Genomic DNA, 22552 nt, shown 5'->3' with positions numbered 1-22552 from the left:
CAACCACCCACACAGACATCTATCTATGCCCACCTCTTGAAAGCAAACATATCTGCTGCAGCCAGTGAAATGTGAGCATCCTCTTGGGCCTTTCCACTTGCTAAGGTCCTCGGGAAGTGCAAGTGATATTGCTCATCTGAGCTGAGTCTCCCTATGTAATCCATTTGACATGAAGTCATTTCAGCAGTACAAGAGACATCCAGTTGTACCCTTAGTTTACTGCCGTCCATATCTCACAACCATACAGAAAGACATATAGCACCACTGACCTAAAGACATGGACCTTTGTTCTCCAGAAAAATGACAGGTATCTCCACGCATCCCCGTCCAGAGACCTCATGACATCATAAACCCATCCGAGGTATCTCTTGATCTTAAAGGCCGAGGACCCAGAGATATGAACATAACTGCTGAGACAAGTGAATGTCTCTACAAGTTCAACACCTTTACTGGCAGGCTGGGATGTTTTACTCCTAATAACCCCCATCCTTGTGAAAGTAATAACAAAAAAATCTTGGCTGAAAAATCTGGAACGCTTGCAGACTGGTGCCCCAGGTACGCTTTAACATAATATTAAACTGAAATATAGGGTGAGGCTAATGGATTAATAATTACATTTAAATACACTCAACAAAAATATAAACGCAACACTTTTGGTTTTGCTCCCATTTTGTATGAGATGAACTCAAAGATCTAAAACTTTTTCCACATACACAATATCACCATTTCCCTCAAATATTGTTCACAAACCAGTCTAAATCTGTGATAGTGAGCACTTCTCCTTTGCTGAGATAATCCATCCCACCTCACAGGTGTGCCATATCAAGATGCTGATTAGACACCATGATTAGTGCACAGGTGTGCCTTAGACTGCCCACAATAAAAGGCCACTCTGAAAGGTGCAGTTTTGTTTTATTGGAGGGGATACCAGTCAGTATCTGGTGTGACCACCATTTGCCTCATGCAGTGCAACACATCTCCTTCGCATAGAGTTGATCAGGTTGTCAATTGTGGCCTGTGGAATGTTGGTCCACTCCTCTTCAATGGCTGTGCGAAGTTGCTGGGTATTGGCAGGAACTGGTACACGCTGTCGTATACGCCGGTTCAGAGCATCCCAAACATGCTCAATGGGTGACATGTCCGGTGAGTATGCCGGCCATGCAAGAACTGGGACATTTTCAGCTTCCAAGAATTGTGTACAGATCCTTGCAACATGGGGCCGTGCATTATCCTGCTGCAACATGAGGTGATGTTCTTGGATGTATGGCACAACAATGGGCCTCAGGATCTCGTCACGGTATCTCTGTGCATTCAAGATGCCATCAAAAAAATGCACCTGTGTTCTTCGTCCATAACAGACGCCTGCCCATACCATAACCCCACCGCCACCATGGGCCACTCGATCCACAACATTGACATCAGAAAACCGCTCACCCACACGACGCCACACACGCTGTCTGCCATCTGCCCTGGACAGTGTGAACCGGGATTCATCCGTGAAGAGAACACCTCTCCAACGTGCCAAACGCCAGCGAATGTGAGCATTTGCCCACTCAAGTCGGTTACGACGACGAACTGGAGTCAGGTCCCTGAGACGGTTTCTGACAGTTTGTGCAGAAATTCTTTGGTTATGCAAACCGATTGTTTCAGCAGATGTCCGAGTGGCTGGTCTCAGACGATCTTGGAGGTGAACATGCTGGATGTTGAGGTCCTGGGCTGGTGTGGTTACACGTGGTCTGTGGTTGTGAGGCTGGTTGGATGTACTGCCAATTTCTCTGAAATGCCTTTGGAGACGGCTTATGGTAGAGAAATGAACATTCAATACACGAGCAACATCTCTGGTTGACATTCCTGCTGTCAGCATGCCAATTGCACGCTCCCTCAAATCTTGCAACATCTGTGGCATTGTGCTGTGTGATAAAACTGCACCTTTCAGAGTGGCCTTTTATTGTGGGCAGTCTAAGGTACACCTGTACACTAATCATGGTGTCTAATCAGCATCTTGATATGGCACACCTGTGAGGTGGGATGGATTATCTCAGCAAAGGAGAAGTGCTCACTATCACAGATTTAGACTGGTTTGTGAACAATATTTGAGGGAAATGGTGATATTGTGTATGTGGAAAAAGTTTTAGATCTTTGAGTTCATCTCATACAAAATGGGAGCGAAACCAAAAGTGTTGCGTTTATATTTTTGTTGAGTGTAATATGTGTCTTAGCAGCTGACAAGACCCATTTTTTGTCAGCCACTTAATCATGCTATACATGATGGGCCGCCTCCAGCCACAAGTGTTGACAACAACTCGCAAGTCCTAACGCAGTAGCCCAAAAAAAATGTCCCATAAATTAAGCTTTTGTAATGGTGTTTTTGTGTGCATTGCAGAAAGTGGTGATGTTTCTAAGGACAACTTTCCAGTCAGCTGTACGTACATGAAACTGAATCCTTACCAGCTGGTCACTGTGTCAAACTGTAGCCAAAGGCGTGGTTTCCTCTGCACACACAGTATGACACAAACTCCACATCACTGCTTTCACTCTAAGTGTTGTTATTATTATTTTTGTTGCTTTTCTTACCAAAATGCTTTTCGTGCTTTAAAGATGTGAGATGTTCTCCAGCTGCAAAGGTAAGCAGTACATTTCAGATTTTCATTCTGAGCGAATTTTCATATCTTAATTGTGTTCACTTTGTTTTTTGACCTTGCAGAATTTGAAAGATTCCAGTCATGGAATCAAATCTCGTAAGTCAGTTTGCACATGACGTGTCTTATTGTTTCAAGGAAAAGTCATGAATTTGCATCTCCTTTTATCACATGCACTTTCATATGCTTTAATTTCAGGGCCAAAAAGGAGTGTAGAGTACATCGAAGGGCTTCTCCAGGTGAGAAATTCCACAAACTTGTGTATTTAATAACTTTGTTGCTTCCATCTTCGGTTTTACAATTGCTGTTTTGTTTTGTTGTTGTTTTATGAGGCAGGAAGCAGACAAAGAATTACAAAGAATGGAAACTGAAGTTGATGAGCCAACAAACGAAAACAGGGTTTGTTGCTTTGCTTTGAAAATGGATTAGAAGTCTGCTTCTTGAAATCTGAATCATATTCAAATGTTTTAACACAGAATTAATAATAGTTTAAACTTCCTCTCTTCTGTCTGCGGCGGCTGCCTGCCGACGCGCCAATCTGTCCGCACGTCTTTCATTACAAAATCTCCTTTAACAGTGGAATGTCCGGATAAACTGCTGATCCCGACCTCTTCTGAAAGTTCTGTGTTCTCTCACGACGTCCTGGGTCAACAGAGGCTTAAATTTGGAGGTTTTCAGCTCGAAACAGGCTGACGACGGCGCCTCAGAGCACGGCGCGACGTCCCGCTCCATGGGAAGTCCTTAAAGCGACAGTAACACCCCATAATCTCTCATCAGCCATTAAAATTTTCACCGAAAACCAGTTGAATTTCTCGAATTGTGTCCACTTCGATCTGCCTCACAGGTTCTGAAAAAAGTTTGATAAAGCAAAGCGCCAGTCTCTCAGGAAGTTGTTAGACAAAGGAATTCCGACGGGAGGGGTGGCCCACTCCTCACTCAAAGCCTGCCCACAGGCGAATGACGTAACCGACAGGCGTGAAAAAACTCTCGCATGCCCACGAGCGTTCAAGCTTGTCTGATGTAATCGCATGTGATTCAAATCCATATAGTTTTTGAAAAAAATTAAAAGGTCCGATACTTTTCTCACAGACCTCGTATATATCTTCAATGTTCTTAGTCCATGAGCCAAGCAGGTTTTCAGTACCACTTAAGGGGAATAAACAACACTTTGAATCCAGCATCAATGTATCATGGCCTACACAAAAATGTATGATAGCCATCCCATGGTGGTAGCTGTAGCCAGGTAGGGGTCAGTGAAGAATTACACAGAGGTCAAAGTTTAAAAAAACTCCAATCATGTTGAAAACTATACCACATTACGTATCTGGTCATAATGATTCCAAAAAGGTATAGTTTGGACTATCTGTGATGGAATGTTTTGGAGTTATGGGGTAAAAACAGCAAAAATGGTGACAAAGGTCAGTTTCAGTTTGTACAGGGGTCAAAAGTTAAAGTTGCTCCAATTTCAGTACAAAATGATGCAAATTATTGGTTGAAATAAAAGGTTTAATTAATGGAATAGTTTTGACTGTGTTGAATGTTTGGTCTCCAAGGTAAAGCTGCGTTTACACATAATGACAAGTCAAGAATGCCACGAAGTACACATTCTTGGCCACTGACCACGAATGTGATGATTCGGTACAGAGGCGTCAGGTGTCCTCAGGAACTGCTGCAACCTGTTACCACACGTTATGATTAATGTCATATGTTGCTGGAGAATTATCAGGAACCATTACGCACGGTCAAGAATAGTGTTCCGCGCTGTTGCTCGCTATTGCGCGTAACAGCGCATCGTTAAGTTCTGTCACGTTGTGAATGAGGTCAATTGTCTCCACACACACACACACACACACACACACACACACACACACACACACACACACACACACACACACACACACACACACACACACACCACACACACACACACACACACACACCCATATTCATCCAACCGAATTCAGATCGCTCCAGTTTTTCAGAACTTTGTGACTGCATGCGTAATTGGAGTGGCGCAGAGAGGAGGAGGAGACGGACGGAGCCAGATGTGTGGCTTCATGCGGCTCTAGTCTCGCGCGTTTTCCCAAACATCAGGCACATGCAGCAGGTGGAACACTTGCAGGAGCGCGCTGAGGAGCACTGAAATGAGACTTTTTGCCGACTTGGTGTCAGCAATCAAACTAAATGTGGTGCAGCAGGGTTTAATTGTGCGCGCGCTTCTTCCTCCGCTGGACTGGAGGAGGTGCAGAGATGTCTGGCTGCACGTGAGTCTCCTCTCGCTCCTCTGGTTCCTCTGGCTCAGACTCATTCTCCCTCTCATCGGTTACAACAGCAGGTGGAACACCTGCAGGAGCGTCCTGAGGAGCTTCAGCAGGAACTGTGGAACGACACTTGGCCGACGTCGCGTCACTGTTCCTCTTCGGCGTACTGCATCAACTGATGGAAGGAACCACTACGAACGTTGTCACATTCTATTAAGGATCACTACTCATCAAGACGGATCAATACGCTCAGTTGCGACCTCCACAACATCAGGCGAAATGAGGGTGGTGTGTGACATTCGTGGAAGATTTTTTGACAGGCAAAAACATGCTCCACGAATATCAAGCATATCACGCACCAACACGCACTATTAAGAAACCTATTCAACTGCGCTAAGTCACATTAAGAATGTCAGGAATGTGTCACGAATGACAGAAAAATGACATTCGTAACGCGTCTTGCTCCTGTGTAAACGCAGCTTAAAGGTCAGACAAGTTAAACATATATTGGATTCTATGACATGTGACATATATTGCCCTGTAACATGATAACTAAGCATGAGAGATGGTACAAACTATTCCTATTAGAACCCTATTAACCCAAACAATAATTTGCATCATTTTTTTACTGAATTTTAGCAACTTTAACTTTCGACCCCTATACAAACTGAAACTGACCTTTGTCACCATTTTTGCTGTTTTTACCCCATAACTCCTGATTATTCAGTCATAGATAGTCCAAACTATACCTTTTTGGAATCTTTACGATCAAATAATGTGGTGTAGCTTTCAAAATGATTTGAGCATTTATAATTTTGACCCCTGTGTAATTCTTCAATTGACCCCTGCCTGGGCGCTTATTGAAAATTCAAGTGGCCAGTCGGTTTGTTCAAAAGAGTAATATCTAAAGAGTATTTGTACCAAGTTTAGTGCTTGTATCACCATTTGCACAATTGTTTCAGTTATCTGCTGCACTAAAATAGAAGTATGGCCATAAGCACATCAAAAGCTTCCTGTTTTCCTTTCTCTCAGGACAAATTCGTTCAGAATATGTTGGGAGCCACTAAGATGTTGAAATCATCTGAAGCTTCTAAAAACATTATCAATCACATCATCAACTGCACCACTGCTGTCCTCTTACTGGCAATGACAAAGTGTGACATCCTCAGTAATCCAAATCCTGAAGTAAGTTCAAAAGCATGCAGGCCTGTCTCAGCTTTAAGCAGTTTGACACATAATTACACCATCTGGGCATGAGAATTGACAGTTTATTTTGTATAACTATGTTGTTGTTTTTTTTTCTTTTTTTCTCCAGTCATTCCACAGAAACATCTTGGAGATATTTCAATATGTTGATGTACTGAATGCTCAGGTCCCAGAGAACTATGTGATTAAATTTCCAACAGGCACTCTGTATCTGAGCAGGTAGGTATTTTCTGCATAATGTCTTCAAATGGAACTCGTTTCTTCATCAAATATTATGATCCAAATGTAACTGAAAATTGTTATATAATCCAAAATGTATTGTTCCTCTTCACAGCTACACACCTGAAAAGCTCAGTGAAGCAGTGTTGGGGTCAGACTTAGAAGGCCACGTTGTGTTACCCCATATTTCTGCATTTCAGTCTCATGTTGAAAACGCCACCTGCGTCTCCTTTCAGGTTTGAGCATGATGGCCATCTGTGTTTGATAGTACATGTTAGCTACATCTATAGCATTTGTTAAAAATGCTTTTTCTCTCTTTTAGTTAGCTGTATTCTTTTGGAATGTCCACCCATCTGATGAGAACATCACAGGATCCATTTTCAATGTCATACTGACCCATAAATCCTCAGAGATTAAGTTGGCCAACCTGTCAGACATGATAGAGGTACAAGTGTCATAAGAACCTCCTGAACATGAAGACTGGGTTTTGTAGCTGTATTGTTCAAAAAAATATGCCGCACTATGTTTCCTGATTTGTTCCTGATTGGTTTCTTTTATTTATTTATTTTCTTCATTTTATTATTATTATTATTATTATTATTATTATTATTGTGTTTTTAACAATTGGCTTTTAATTTGTAGACTTAACATTATTATACACCACACAAACAAATGTGTGAGTGTGGGGAATAACAAAATATAATATATTTTCCACTTCATTGTGTAGTAACACCCACATTTTGTCATAAACAGCCTGAATAGAATATATTAGAATTAACACTATTGTAGGAATGCATCAGAATTGTTACCATTAAGCAGTGGTGGGCACAGTTCCGATAATCCAATAACCAATAATTATCGAAGATAAAGTTTTCATTATCGGATTATCTTTTCAGATAACTTTGAAAACCACTATCAGACTAATTAGCTTCTGATAAATTTTTGTCCGATAACTTTTAGACCTAAACAAAGCTGAACAGATGTATAGTTCTACCCTCTGCAAACAGAGGAGAACTGCTTCTTGAAGAAACTGCTCTATCCTCTTCAGGCAAAGGAGAACTGGTCACAAAAAAAACAAAAAACAAAACATTTCTTTTAACCCAATACTGATATGCAGCCAATATCACCCAAGTAATCCAGAGGCATACATTTTTAACTTATTGGTCAAATTTTAACCAAACTTATTTCGGACAAGTTATTTAAATTAACGTCACGTCTGAAGTTTTATAAAGTGAAAATATCAGATATGTTTTAGTTTTAAAGTAATGCGGTCATTTTTAAGGTTTTAGTGTGGACACGCTGTGTCCAGGTGTATTATGGGTGATAGGGTAATCTCAATATGTTCACAACATGAGAAAATGCATTTGAGACACTCTGATCATTCTCCACGGACAACAGCATTAAACTCTAGTGCCTAAAACTCTTGTGAATATATTCTCTGGGTTTATAGACGTTATTGTGTTTGCGTTTATTAAATTCCACGCATTAAGAAATGAGATCACGTAGCGGTATGAATTGAGATTACTATTTGAATATAATTAATCGTACAGCCCTAGTGAATAAGCCACAAAATGCAAAAGCACAATATTAGTTTTGTGTCTTACTTGTTACGCATTAACGAAGGCGTAACAAGTAAGAAGGTGGTGCATAATATTGTATTATTTTATTGAATGTGTGTGTGATTAGAGCATATTGTGCTTAACCACATAGTCAGCGCATCAATTTGTTAACATATTCTGTTGTCAACATGTGTACTGATAAAGATATTCATTTTGATTGGTTATTACAGTATGTACTATAATATTATTACATTTTCATCAGAAAAAAGTGCAACTTCCACATTTTGTAATAACCACCGCAATGTGTAATAATTTAGTCATGAAATTTATTACATATTGTGTTTAAGTTGTTTATTACAACTCCAGATTAATACAAAATGTGGTGTTATTAAATAATGAAGTGAAAACTTATTACATTTTGTTGAATAATTTCATAATACTGTACTGTCAGATAATATGTCGTTGCAAAGTTATATAGGAATCATTCTGTCTGTCCTTTTCATTTTTCCATGAGTATTGTGAGCGCAACACATCCTAAACTAGTTTATAGATTTCAATGAAACTTTACATGTCGCACACCATATGGAGGCGAGCATGAAGGAAAATAATTCCAGTTCAACATCTTCAAGAGGAGATAACTGGACTTTTTTTTAATACATCTACATCATATTTATCAATTATGTATATAAACATACCCATTGGCCTTTTTAATATTGAGGTTAACAGTTTGCTACTTATGGTATTTCTTTAAAAAATATTTTGCCACCACTGATGTGTAATAGGGACAGTTGTGGAAGCACAATTATTTATACAATTTTGTAAAATATTACTATTACTGCTATAATGATTGCAATATTACAAATATTAAGGAGTTCTTTTAGTATATATTACAGCAGGTATGATATGTAAGATATGACCATGTTTATTGTTTTTTTATGGCTTTTCCATTAGCGGGGACATGCTCAAAGCATTTTACAGTGATGTCACAGAAATCTGTTTCATATTCACTTTTTTGTACCAGTGATTTAACATGAACACTTTTGTGATTTTTTTTTTTTACTTCTTATCACAATACTATACTTGCTTTGTGTGTTTTTTCTAGCTTTACTTCCCCCGTCCAAATGCTTCACCCCAAGAAACTAACAGGAGTTTTTTGTTGGAGAAGGACAAAAAAGCTTTGACAACATTGAACATCTCTGACCCTAATATGACCGTGTTCTTTGATGTGAAGCCCAGCAGTAATGTGTCGCTGCTGCTTTGCCTGGCTCATGGCTCGCCTCCAGACCCTACTACTTGTCGAAACACAACCATCTTGAGCCACATAGGTGAGCATTACTACAAGCAGGTGTTTATTGTTGTGAATCCTGACATGATTTCAAGATGGGTTGAGATTAGTTCAGCTGCTTGGATTAATTAAGCAAACACACCAAATCTTTTTTAAATATCTTGTTGAAAACTTTTATCTTCAAAAATGCCCAAGTGTTTATGCTGTGAAAAATCTTCTATTCATGTGCACATTCAGGGATATAACATATAAATGCAAGTCTGGAGGAAATCTTGAAACTGTGTCCAAGTTTCACGGATTTATAGTCAAAGAACAGATCCACCTGCACACTGTTTAGCCAAGTATCGTCAAGTGAAAGAACTTTATGTTTATTATGTTTCGAAGAATATGGCATGTGCAATACTAATGTGGCATGAATAAAATCATACTTTTCCCACAATTTGTAAAGTGGTTGAACACCAAAAAAAGAGAACAGTTGGACCAACTGAAAAAAGTTTTACAATTGGTAAGACCTGAAGTTAAGTTGCACTTAAGTTTGTAACTTACAAACTTAAGTGCAAACAACTTAATTTATTCAGGTTTTACCAATTGTAAAGCTTTTTTAAAATGGTTCTTTTTTCAGTGTAGCGTTGTAGTCTAATTTATGGTCTGCTCTCTGTGACAGATGGTTATCGTTGGATGATAACCCCAGAGATGTTGGATCAGACTGCTGGTACCTGGTACATTGACACTAGACTCTCCAATTCCAATGAGATGTCGGGGATAAAATTGAAAATCACTTCTTTTATGACAAAGTGTATGTATTGGAACACTGATAGTGAGAGGTGGAGCACTGATGGCTGCTGGGTGAGTTACCAGTCACAATGCTATGGGTTGTAATTAAATTTTCTAGCACAACCGGCATATCTATAGCAGTCAGTGATTGTCGCCTTATTCTTCCAGGTTGGTATCAAAACCACTCCAAACCTTACACAGTGTCTGTGTAATCACCTCACAATGTTTGGGACTTCCTTCTTTGTGTTGCCTAACTACGTAGATATATCACGCACAGCAGAGTTGTTTGCCACGGTAACTCAGAACTATGTGGTGCTTGCATTGCTGTGTGCTTTCTTTGGCTCTACCTGATTACTCTGCTGTGGGCCGTGGTACGCTGACCGCAGGTCCCAATCTAAGTAAGTCTCTACAGAATGTTATATAATAAAGCAAATGTATTTTCCTAGTAATTTGTAATATAATATCAAAATGTGCCTGAATTGTATCTAAAATACAAATAATGATGGAAACATACAGCTACAATACATTCATCAGGTAATATGTCATAAAATTACTTATCGTCAGTTGTTGAGAGTTTTATAATGAAATTGTATATATGTTTTTTTAATCATTTACATATTTTTATAGTTTATTTATTTTTTTAAAAAAATTGGTACATATTTTATATTGAAGCTTTTTGCTTCACGAGGAATCAGTGAGTCTGAGTTTGTTTCCTGGATCAAAACTAAAATCCAGGGTTTCAAGAAAAAATGTAACCATGTGGCAAAAGTGTTGATGTTACAGAGAAATTCATTTATCTCAGTGACATTCTCGGTCTTCAGTGTTTGGGATTGAGAGATACCTGGGAAGCACATATAATGGAGTCATGATTTTCCTAGACAGAGCTGTTTGGCATTATCTTTGAAGAAGACCAAAGGTCCAAGTCTTTAGGGTTCTAGTCCTTCCTGTCTTACTGTTTGGTTGTGTGACTTAATTAAGGAGACTCAGATACATTTTGACCATGCGGCATGTTTCTCTGTGCATGATTCAACAAGCAAGTGCCTCAGTGTTGAGGACCCCAGCACCTGAAAAGACCAAGGGGATGCCCACATTTCACCTGACTATTCTCCAAGACCCGACCCTTTCTTTCATGTACAGAATTATTTTGATAACATTTCGCTTTTGTCCACCTTGAATGATCAGAGAAAAATGACTCTCCTGGAGGATAACCAGCCAGGTGCCCAGTACAACTACCTGGTCAGTGTCCAAACTGGCAGCCGCAAGAATTCCGGCACATCTGCCAATGTAAGTCTTTCATCATCAACAAAATGATCTTTTGATCTGATTTGATCCTTTATAAGTGACATAAATTTACAACCCCGATTCCAGTGATGTTGGGACATTGTGTGAAATGTAAATAAAAACAGAATACAAATTGCAAATCCTCTTCAAACTATATTAAAATAAATACACCACAAAGAGAAGATATTTAATGTTCAAACTGATAGACTAGACTTTTTTGTTTTTGTGCTATTTGCTCATTTTGAAATGGATGCCTGCAACACATTTCAAAAAAGCTGGGACAGGGGCAACAAAAGACTGAGAAAGTTGATGAATGGTCAAAGAGCACCTGTTTGGAACATTCCTCAGATGAACAGGTTAATTGGAAACAGGTGAGTGTCATAATTGGGTATAAAAGGAAACACTCAGCCATTCACAAGCCAAGATGGGGCGAGGATGACCACTTTGTGAACAACTGCGTGAAAAAATAGTCCAACAGTTTAAGAACAATGTTTCTCAACGTTCAGTTGCAAGGAATTTAGGGATTCCATCATCTACAGTCCATAATATAATCAGAAGATTCAGAGAATCTGGAGAACTTTCTACACATAAGCGGCAAGGCTGAAAACTAACATTGAATGCCCGTGACCTTTGATCCCTCTGGCGTCACTGCATTAAAAACCATCATTGTGTAAAGGATCTTACCGCATGGGCTCAGGAACACTTCAGAAAACCATTGTCAGTTAACACAGCTCATCGCTACATCTCCAAGTGCAAGCTAAAACTCTACCATGCAAAGCGAAAGCCATACTTCAACAACATCCAGAAACACCGCCACCTTCTCTGGGCCCGAGCTCATTTGAAATGGACAGACGCAAAGTGGACAAGTGTGCTGTGGTCTGATGAGTCCACATTTCAAATTGTTTTTGGAAATCATGTACATCGTGTCCTCTGGACAAAAGAGGAAAAAGACCATCCCAGATTGTTACCAGCACAAAGTTCAAAAGCCAGCATCTGTGATGGTATGGGGGTGTGTTAGTGCCTGTGGCATGGGCAACTTACACATCTGTGATGGCCCCATCAATGCTGAAAGGTACATCCAGGTTTTGGAGCAACACATGCTGCCATCCAAGCAACATCTTTTTCAGGGACGTCCCTGCTTATTTCAGCAAGACAATGCCAAGCCACATTCTGCACGTGTTACAACAGCGTGGCTTCCTAGTAAAAGAGTGCATGCACTAGACTGGCCTGCCTGCAGTTCAGACGTGTCGCCCATTGAAAATGTGTGGTGCATTATGAAGCACAAAATACTACCCCGGACTGCTGAACAACTGAAGTCATACATCAAGCAAGAATGGGAAAGAATTCCACCTACAAAGCTTCTACAATTAGTGTCCTTAGTTCCCAAATGCTTATTGAGTGTTGTTAGAAGGAAAGGTGATGTAGCACAGTGGTAAACATACCACTGTCCCAGCTTTTTTGAAACTTGTTGCAGGCATCCATTTCCAAATGAGCAAATATTTGCACAAAAACAATAAAGTTTATCAGTTTGAACATTAAATATCTTGTCTTTGTGGTGTGTTCAATTGAATATAGGTTGAAGAGGATTTGAAAATCATTGTATTCTATTTTTATTACATTTTACACAATGTCCCAACTTCATTGGAACTGGGGTTGTAGTTCCAGCTAAATTAAATTATCAGGCATGGGTGTGTTTTATTTGAGTTGGGGCTACATATATTTATTACATGGAAATCCTGCACTTAACTGAATTGTGCATAGGTGAGAATAAGAGTGTAAATCAACAAGGCTCTCAATTTACCAGCAACATATTAACATATTAAAAAGACAGACTATTATTGATTGAACCTATTCTCCTTATGGAAATATTTTACACCCAGAGGACCTGGTTAAGTGTTTTCATTATTTATTTTCCTGTGAAATATACAAACAGCATCCGGCCCAGCTCTTTCTTCACCATTGTCCATAAAACCGGATGCTGTGTTGTTTTAATATGCTGTGAATTTTTTTTTTTTTTGTAAAGAATTTAAATGAGCTAAAACTTAGAAAAGTATTTTAAAACAAACATATGCTGAACAGTATAAAAATCAGTGATCCCTATATTTTAGAAAATTTGGGCCTGTTGTATCATGTGTACAGAGTTTGCGGTACTCGTGCTAACCTGAGCTGATGTTTGAAAAGAGTGCTGTTGCATTAGTCCATTTTCTGCTCCTGCAGGTCACAGTGAAGCTGATAGGCACAGAGGCAGCGAGTGAGATGCACAACCTCACAGATCCTATTAAACCTGTGTTTGAGAAAGGAGCTGTTGACATCTTCATGCTGGCCACGCCCTTCCCGCTGGGCGAAGTGAGAAACATCAAGCTGCAGCACGACAACTCCGGAAGTCACCCGTCATGGTACAAGAGGGTGAACATTCATCATTTCACACCATGTGTACAAGCCCACAGTTCCCTTTGGGGTTATTATTTCCATGGTAGCTATTTGATAATATTTGAGATGCGTGCTTGGTTGATGACAGTGTTTTTGTGAATTTGCGTCACAACTGTGGAATAAAGGGTTGTTGCATTCTTGAACTAATTTGGCTCTGCACTGAAAATTGTTGGTGTAAACAAGTAAACAGGATTACAAAATCTGTCTGCAACCAAAATTTATTGGACAATAGCTTGCTTCTTTCAAGTTTAAAATATTACATTTGCCAAAACTGTATAATATGTGGGTGTCAAAATCCAACCCCTCGTCCACATCATGATACCTGGGTAGTGGATCATGTAGGGGTTTGTTTGCCTGTTCAGGTGAAATACGGTGGGGACCTTGTGTGCCCTGTGGCCGCTACAGTAACCAAGAAGGCCCAACATAAACCCTGAACACGAGACAGCTAATGGTGCTGTGGTGAAACAAGGAGTCCTCAATGATGGATCAGGCAGAGAAGGTAATGGCTTGAAAGCAGATGAAGGCTGCAACAGGTCCTCAGACCCCAATCGTCCCAGCCATCGAACAAGCCTAAGGATCTGTCAAGGAACGTGTGTTTGTCAGCATGCAACACCATTCCCACGTTAAACAAACCACACACCACACTGTAAACCCGAACAAGTTAGCAGAACTCAAAAATATTGAGGCAATCAATTGCCATAAAATTTTTGAGTTCATAAACTTAAAAGTCAGTTCTTCCCAGAACTTAAAAATTTTGATTGTGCTGACAAAGTGTTTTTAAGTAAAAGTAAGTCTCTTCCGCTGCTCCCTTGTCTGTTGGGGTGCCACAGCAGATCCAAGGTGGCTCTGCATGTTGAGCTGACACAGGTTTTACTCCAGATGCCCTTCCTGACACAACTCCACATTACATGGAAAAAAGTAGCAAGAGCAGGATTTGAACTGGGAGCCTTCTGCACCAAAACCAAGCACACTAACCACTTGGCCACCACCCCTGCTAAAGTTTTTATTAAGCCAACTCAAATATTTTCATATAAAATTACTTAATTCATTTCAGTTGTACCAAAGTTATGCTTTGAAGTTTTGCTTACTTAATACACAATTAGTTCAAGTCAATCAAAAGTTTAATTGACCCAAAAAGCAAGACCATGTTACAAAACTTGAAATATTGAAGTATGTAGAACATTTTCTTAAAGCTTTGAGTTTACACGACTTAATCTTTTTAATTTATTTGAACATTCAGGTTTATGTGATATATATATATATATATATATATATATATATATATATATATATATATATATATATATATATATATATATATATATATATATATATATAAGTGATGAGGGTTGGATCTACATTAAATACAAATTTGTATCAACTTGAAACATAAGGAGAGAAAAGATTTCCAGGTGTACACCTGCATGAGCCATCTCATGTTTGGACTTGGAGGCCACCGTGCATGAGACAACCCCTCAGCACTGCTCTAGTCACCACCCTCCAATAAGAGTACCCTTGATGCTGTCTGTTGGTTTCGTCTTTTCCAGTTACAAGGCACCAAATGGCTTTCCCTTTCCCAGTCCCCCACACAATGTGCACCACCCTGCACCAACAGGGTGACACCCATGGAGGGAGGAAACGACATCTTTTTCTGTGCCAAACTTTTCAAACTGTTTTACAGTGGCTGAAGTACCAGTTCTCCACTCTCTACTAAAAGGGAATTGTCTGCAGGCTGGAGGAACACCTACAGTTCCGGATGTATTATGCCATCACTGCTAGGATGTGGCAAAGCTTCTAAGCTAGCCAAGTGTCTCACACAGTCGAGGCATTCACTTGTCTCAGCAGTGACATTCCTGTCTCTGGGTCCTGTGCTTTTGAGATTAAGAAATGCCTGAGACATTGTAATGGACACAACACACCCTGGAACTCCTTCTTTGTGCTGGCCTTCAGAGCAATGAAGGCCAGCACAAATTGTCTGAGAGACAGCTTTTACCCTAGAGCCATGGCCTTCATCACACCCCATTCCCCTGCTCGGACATGAAACACACACAGCTTACAAACTGTGGGGGGAACTATACGGACTAAGATTTAAGATATACGCTTCACTTACCATCCTCACCTGCAATTCTGCACAGCGAGCTGTTGCACAAACTGCTTTAGGTATTCACATCGAGCATTGTGCATACCTTTTTTATCTGCATACTGTGTTTTGGATATTTTATATTTTAATATGTTTATATTTTTATAAGAAGGAGTCGAGGGAAATTTCATTATACACTGTATAATGACAATAAAGTGATTCTGATTCTGAAGTACTTATGAAGTCACATCACATCTGGTATTTGGTCATGATGATACCTTTACAGGAGAATGAAGGTCCAGGTCACCTGGTGCTGCCTGCCTTACTATATGGTTGTGAGAACTGGATAGCATCCAGTGCCCTACGGTGATGACTGGATGTCTTTGGTACTGGGTATTTCTGAGGATCTATGGGTACCGCTGGAATGGCTTTATGGCAAACAAATGGTTACTTCAGGAGACTCAGAATGGTACTTGCATTGTGAGGGAGCGTCAGCTACAACATTTTAGCCATATTGCGTATTTCTCTGAGCGTGATCCAGCACACAGGTGCCTCAGTGTTGAAGACCTCAACCAGTGGAAAACCCAAGGGGATGCCCAAGTTTCACCCGGCTGTGACAAATAAATGGCTACTTTTGCCTTGGTGGCTGTAACTCAGGACCCAGGGAGCTTTGGTAGTGTGGTGGTGGATGCAGCACCTGTGCAGGCCCCCAGAGCTGACCTGACATAAATCTAACTACATTTTAACCTAATGCTGTGTTTTGTCATTTGTTTAGGTACATAGACAAAGTGACTGTACAAGATCTTCAAACAAAGCAACTTTGGCACTTCTTGTGTAACTGTTGGCTGAGTGCTGATCATGGAGATGGTGTGACCAAGAGGAATTTCAATGCTGCCAAAGTCAATGAGATCTCCAGCTTCAGGTTGTAGTCACACCACTTTGCTTTGTTGAAAAAAACAAAACAAAACAAATGCAGGTTTTGGCTGTTGAACAAAACATTATGTTTAATCATCATATATTTAAGGGTCTGTACTTCTCTTTTTCAGGAATATTTTCCAGACCAGAACATCGACTGGCTTCAGGGATGAACACATCTGGGTATCTGTTGTGAATCCTCCCTCGAGGAGTCCGTTTACACGTGCCCAGAGGGTCTCGTGCTGCATGAGCCTGCTCCTCTGCACCATGGCCATCAATATTGCCTTTTGGAACATTCCTGCTGATCCAAACTCACCAGTACTCTTCTCCATTGGTAAATAAGCAAATCTTTCATTTTTAAAAACACTTTGTTTCAGAGGAAGCAAAGTATCCTTCAGTGGCAATGTAAAAGGTGGCAGAAGAATGTGTTCAGCAGACATGTAGCAATTATAGACTGCATATATACTGGATAAAGCTTGTGTGATGAGGTTTTCTATAGAGACCCAGAACAGCCAATATGAAGCCCACGTCTGGCTGTCGCCATGTTGGCAGTAACAGCAGCACTGACTCTGGCTATGCCACGATGAACTCATTAATACATAAAGGGGTGGAGCTTGGGTGGCTCAGCGTTTAACGGAAGTAGCCCGAACACGCCTCTGTCTTTGAGTCCAAACCAGCTAAGGTAACAGGTTAACCTCGGTTTCGGGGTTTATTAAATCATATTTTTGGTGACTGTGTGGTGGTTCATCTACTGGTTTGCTTTGGTGTGGACATTAAAAGTTATGAGCCGCTTATTTTCTTATTAAAGGGGCTTAACAGATTGAGCTACCGACAGCTGCTAAAAGTGCTAATGCCATTAGGAAACAACATTGAATGAATGAATGAATGAATGAATGAATGAATGAATGAATGAATGAATGAATGAATGAATGAATGAAAACTGTTTATTTAGAACATTTGATACAACAACAATTACAAGATAGATCAGTAAAGACAACAACAAAAAAGTTCCTACTGTGTACCCAACATGTCCGAAAAGGGGTAGGGTGAAGCATCAGCTTATTTATCCCTACCCCTTCTTCCCCACAACCAGTAATACCCTTTGCCACATATACACATAGATTCCTACACACCTAAACCGATATCAATATATATATATATACATATACATACACATACACATATATATATACATACACACATCAACATACATACACATATACATACACATATATACACATATACATATATACACATATATATACACAAACATAAATATACACCTACACATACCTACTTACATACAAAATACTATATATTTACAAGCCGAAGCAAAAACAAAAACACCCTAACCCTCATTACCCTTCCTCCTCCCTATACCCAGAAAAAAACCATATTTTTGTACCGCTGTTTGAACTGGTTCATGCTTGGACATTGCTTGAGCCCCACTCCCAATCTGTTCCACATCCTCACCCCACAGACAGAAATACAGAAACCTTTTAATGTTGTTCGTGCCCACTGATGCTTTAAATTAAATTTCCCCCTCAGACTGTAATCCCCTGATCTGTTAAAAAACATATTTTTAATATTTGCTGGAAGTAAATTGTTTATTGCTTTATACACAATTTGTACTGTTTGAAAATGAACCAAGTCTGTGAATTTTAAGAATTTGGATTGTAAAAATAGTGGATTTGTATGATCTCTATAACCAGTATTATGAATAATTCTTATAGCTCTTTTCTGCATTACTGATAGTGATTGTGTTGTACCTTTATAAGTATTACCCCATACCTCTGCACAGTACTGTAAATATGGTAAAACCAGTGAGCAGTAAAGAATGCGGAGTGAGTTGTGGTCCAGAATATGTTTTGCTTTGTTTAGAACTGAAATGCTTCTTGACAGTTTACTTTGTATATGTTTTATATGAGTCTTCCAGTTTATCTTATCATCTATTATCACCCCCAGAAACTTATTTTCATGTACCCTTTCAATATCTACCCCCTCGACTTGTAACTGAACCTGTATGTCTGTATTACAATAGCCAAATAACATGTATTTTGTTTTACTTAAGTTTAATGATAATTGTTTCTGTCAAACCATATTTTCAATTTTCCCATTTCTATACTGATCCTCCTCAGTAACTCCTGCAAATCCCCCCCTGAACAAAAAATGCTTGTGTCATCTGCAAATAATACTAATTTTAATATTTTGGAAACATTGACAATATCATTTATATAAATTAGAAACAGTTTTGGACCCAATACTGACCCCTGTGGGACGCCACAAGCATTGTCCAAGCATGATGATGTATATTCCCCCAACTTCACAAACTGTTTTCTGTTACTTAAGTAGCTTCTCACCCAGTGCAACACCAACCCCCTAATCCCATACTGTTCAAGTTTATTGATTAATATGTCATGATTAATTGTATCAAAAGCCTTTTTAAGGTCTATAAATATTCCAACTGAATGTAATTTGTGGTCTATGGCGTTTGTAATCTCCTCAACTGATTCTATTAATGCAAGTGATGTTGAACTATGTGCTCTGAATCCATATTGACTATCAGTAAGTAATTTATGTTTATTTATGAATTTGTCTAATCTATTATTGAATAACTTTTCTAATAATTTGGAAAATTGTGGAGGCTAAGAAACAGGTCTATAATTTGTGAAATGGTGTCTATCCCCAGTCTTATACAGCGGCACAACCTTAGCTATTTTCATTTGATTGGGAAATTTACCGGTTTGAAATGATAAGTTACAGATGTATGTTAATGGTTCTACAATCCATTCAATGACCTGTTTTACCACCACCATATCAATTTCATTTAAATCGGTAGATGTTTTATATTTACAATTATTCACAATGTCTATAATTTCATTTCCATCCACTGCTGTGAGGAACATTGAACAGGGATTTCTTTCTATAAGATTATTATCCCAATCCTCAGATTGGGAATCGGGAATTTTTTCTGCCAAGCTTGGTCCAATATTTACAAAAAAATTATTAAAACCGTTGACTACCTCATCCTTATTTTCCTTCTTGACATTATTATCAATGAAATACTGAGGGTAACTCTGTTTTTTATTACCATTTTTGATAATGCTATTTAATATATACCATATTCCTTTAATATTGTTTTTGTTATTATATAATATGTTACTATAATATTCCTTCCTACATACCTGTATAATATTAGTTAATCTATTTTTGTATTTCTTATATCTATTTTCTGCCTCTTTAGTCTTTAGTTTTATGAATTCTCTATACAGTGTATTTTTCTTATTACATGCATTTCGTAACCCTTTCGTCATCCATGGTCGAGCTTGGATTTTTTGTTTTCTGTAGTCTTGTTTAATTGGACAATTTTTATCATATAATGAGGTAAATATTTGTAAAAAAGTTTCATATGCACTATCAACATCACTTTCACTGTATACCTTTTCCCAGTTTTGCTCCTGTAAATCCTTCTTTAGTGTGTTCATGTTTTCCTCTGTCCGCACTCGCCTGTATTTTATTTTCTCCTCTGGCTGATTCCGCCGATGGTTTCTATTATAAACGATGAAAACTGGTAGATGATCACTAATGTCATTGATTAATAATCCACTCACAGTGTTATTCTCAATATCATTTCTGAATATATTATCAATTAAGGTGGCACTATGGGATGTAATTCTGCTTGGCCTGGTGATTTTTGGATATAAACTCATACTGTACATTATACTGATAAATTCATCTGTTATTTTATGCTTATTTGGATTGAGCAGATCAATATTTAAGTCACCACAAATGAACACAGTTTTTTGATTAGTTTTTGAGAACATTTTTCCCATACAGTCAGTGAATGTTTCAATACTAGATCCTGGTGCTCTATATATACAGCTGACTAATACATTTTTGCTTTTTTCTTCACATATTTCAATAGTTATACATTCTAATAAGTTATCAATCACAGTTGTCATATTGTCTACTATTTTATAATCCATGTTCTTATCCACATACACAGCCACTCCTCCTCCACTCTTATTCTTTCTGTTTACACAATTAAATTCATATCCATCCAGTTCAAAATCCATTCCTTTATCTTCATTGATCCATGTTTCTGATATAGCAATTATGTTAAATATTTTTTTAAACTGACTTAAATATTCTTTAATGTTGTTAAAGTTTGCATATAGACTTCTGCTATTGAAATGGATTATTGATAATTTGTTATCCGTTCTAATGATCCGATTAAACTGTTCATCTGTATAATAGCAACAACTGTCATTGATATTTGAGAAGAAATTATTGTCCGGGTCTATATCGTGCTCCAAGTCCAGTACATTGTGGTCTGTGTATTTAAATGTTCTCAGTTCTACTTTTCCATGATCAGCAATCCTTTGAGTTATATCCTTCTTGTCTCCAGATGTAGATGAATAGGTAGTAGATGAATAGGTTCCTCTGGTCCTCTGGTTAAATCAGAAGTGAATTTCACTCAGTGCAAATATTGCAGCAGGGATACCTTTGTTGTTAGGATGTTTCACCGCACAACAAGCCATATTATTTCATTTGTTTGTAATAAAATACTCAAAAGGACAGACACAGCCCTCCGCAACAGTTAGCAGCCATCTGAAGCGACACTGAGTTGTCGACATAGTGAGAGTCGGAGCTCAGCTCAGCTGCTGTTGCTGAGAGTAACCACACCCTCAGTTATACATAACTTTATGGCTTCAATTGCCTTAAACTAAGAGGCTAGAAAAAATTCACTCCCTGTACAATTGACATTGAGGAGGAAATTATTTATAGAGAACAAAACCATTTTTTGTACAATGATGTAAACCTGTTTATTTCTGCTCTAAAGTTGGAAATTTTATCCCATTCAACTCCATGGAGTTGAATGGGATAACTTCAACTTCCATGGGAAGTTGCTCACTTTTGGAGCCAGCCTCAAGTGGCCACTCAAGGAACTGCAACTTTTTCTTCCGGGTGGGCTTCATTTGAGCCCATTGAAGTTTACCGCTTGGTAATAATTACTGGTGTTTGAAAAAAGTGGAGTATCCAGAAGAATTAGGCTGCTGTTTGTGACCTAAACAGTAAGCATGCAGGCACTGCAAACAAACAAACAGTTTAATTGGTTTTATGTGGGAAGGCACATGTGTAATATTTAGAGAAAAGGTCAAAATTTCAAAGTCAACATATGAGTTGAGCATAACTCAAGAAACACAAGGATTCGAGAAACAGCTTGCAAGTAAACTGTTGTTTCTCTGACTGGTATCACTGCAAAATCTCAACTTGTACCTTAAATATTTTGAACTATGTTGGTAAGGCCTTGCTAAAATAAATACAAAGAATAGAGAATACAGCTTCACTGATAAAGCTTTGCATGATATGGACCTTGAATATTTTGATGGTGGTCACAGAGGTCAAACAGACAAACTAGTGATGATTATACTTCATTTCCAAGTGACAAAGTCATTCACATTTTTTGCTCAATACAGATAATTGTGTTTTTACTTGATAACCTTTTGTATCCTGTTTGTAACTCAGTCATGGTTCACTCTGACAACTGACTTTATAGTCTCTAAAAGGGGTGCGGTTCAGTTAGTGCAGCATTAGTGAAGGTTACAAATGATCTTCTTATGGCCTCAGACAGTGGACTCATCTCTGTGCTTGTTCTGTTAGACCTCAGTGCTGCTTTTGATACTGTTGACCATAAAATTTTATTACAGAGATTGGAACATGCCATAGGTATTAAAGGCAATGCACTGCGGTGGTTTGAATCATATTTATCTAATAGATTACAATTTGTTCATGTAAATGGGGAATCTTTTTCACAGACTAAGGTTAATTATGGAGTTCCACAAGGTTCTGTGCTAGGACCAATTTTATTCACTTTATATATGCTTCCCTTAGGAAGTATT

The 22552-nt window shown here is 38.7% G+C and overlaps 2 protein-coding genes across 2 annotated transcripts in view; both read left to right on the top strand.

The window, feature by feature from the left end:
- Window positions 1–2515: 2515 nt before the first annotated feature.
- Window positions 2516–10318, top strand: LOC117502773 (polycystic kidney disease protein 1-like 3). Its single transcript, XM_034161891.1, has 11 exons — window positions 2516–2624; window positions 2705–2738; window positions 2838–2878; window positions 2976–3038; window positions 5933–6085; window positions 6216–6325; window positions 6441–6561; window positions 6648–6770; window positions 8987–9209; window positions 9834–10015; window positions 10112–10318. The coding sequence occupies exons 4-11, from the start codon at window positions 3000–3002 to the stop codon at window positions 10292–10294; spliced, it is 1134 nt and encodes a 377-aa protein (XP_034017782.1). The 5' UTR covers window positions 2516–2624; window positions 2705–2738; window positions 2838–2878; window positions 2976–2999; the 3' UTR covers window positions 10295–10318.
- A 5687-nt stretch (window positions 10319–16005) lies between these two features.
- LOC117504019 (polycystic kidney disease protein 1-like 2) overlaps window positions 16006–22552 on the top strand; it is a 22427-nt gene continuing 15880 nt past the window's right edge. The window contains exons 1-3 of the mRNA XM_034163375.1: window positions 16006–16100; window positions 16510–16656; window positions 16781–16983. Coding sequence (XP_034019266.1) covers window positions 16006–16100; window positions 16510–16656; window positions 16781–16983 — 445 coding nt within the window. The remainder of the gene's footprint in view (window positions 16101–16509; window positions 16657–16780; window positions 16984–22552) is intronic.

The sequence above is a fragment of the Thalassophryne amazonica genome, chromosome 2, assembly GCF_902500255.1.
Source record: "Thalassophryne amazonica chromosome 2, fThaAma1.1, whole genome shotgun sequence".
Taxonomy (NCBI): Eukaryota; Metazoa; Chordata; class Actinopteri; order Batrachoidiformes; family Batrachoididae; genus Thalassophryne; species Thalassophryne amazonica.
This window is presented reverse-complemented; position numbering and strand designations above follow the sequence as displayed.

What these genes read in the sequence shown, in the direction of transcription:
- LOC117502773 (XM_034161891.1), top strand. Translation starts at nt 3,000, where the DNA reads ATGGAAACTGAAGTTGATGAGCCAACAAACGAAAACAGG. An exon ending in GGCACTCTGTATCTGAGCAG is followed by an intron (nt 6,326 to 6,440) that starts GTAGGTATTTTC and finishes TCCTCTTCACAG; the next exon opens with CTACACACCTGAAAAGCTCA. An exon ending in GGAGCACTGATGGCTGCTGG is followed by an intron (nt 10,016 to 10,111) that starts GTGAGTTACCAG and finishes TTATTCTTCCAG; the next exon opens with GTTGGTATCAAAACCACTCC.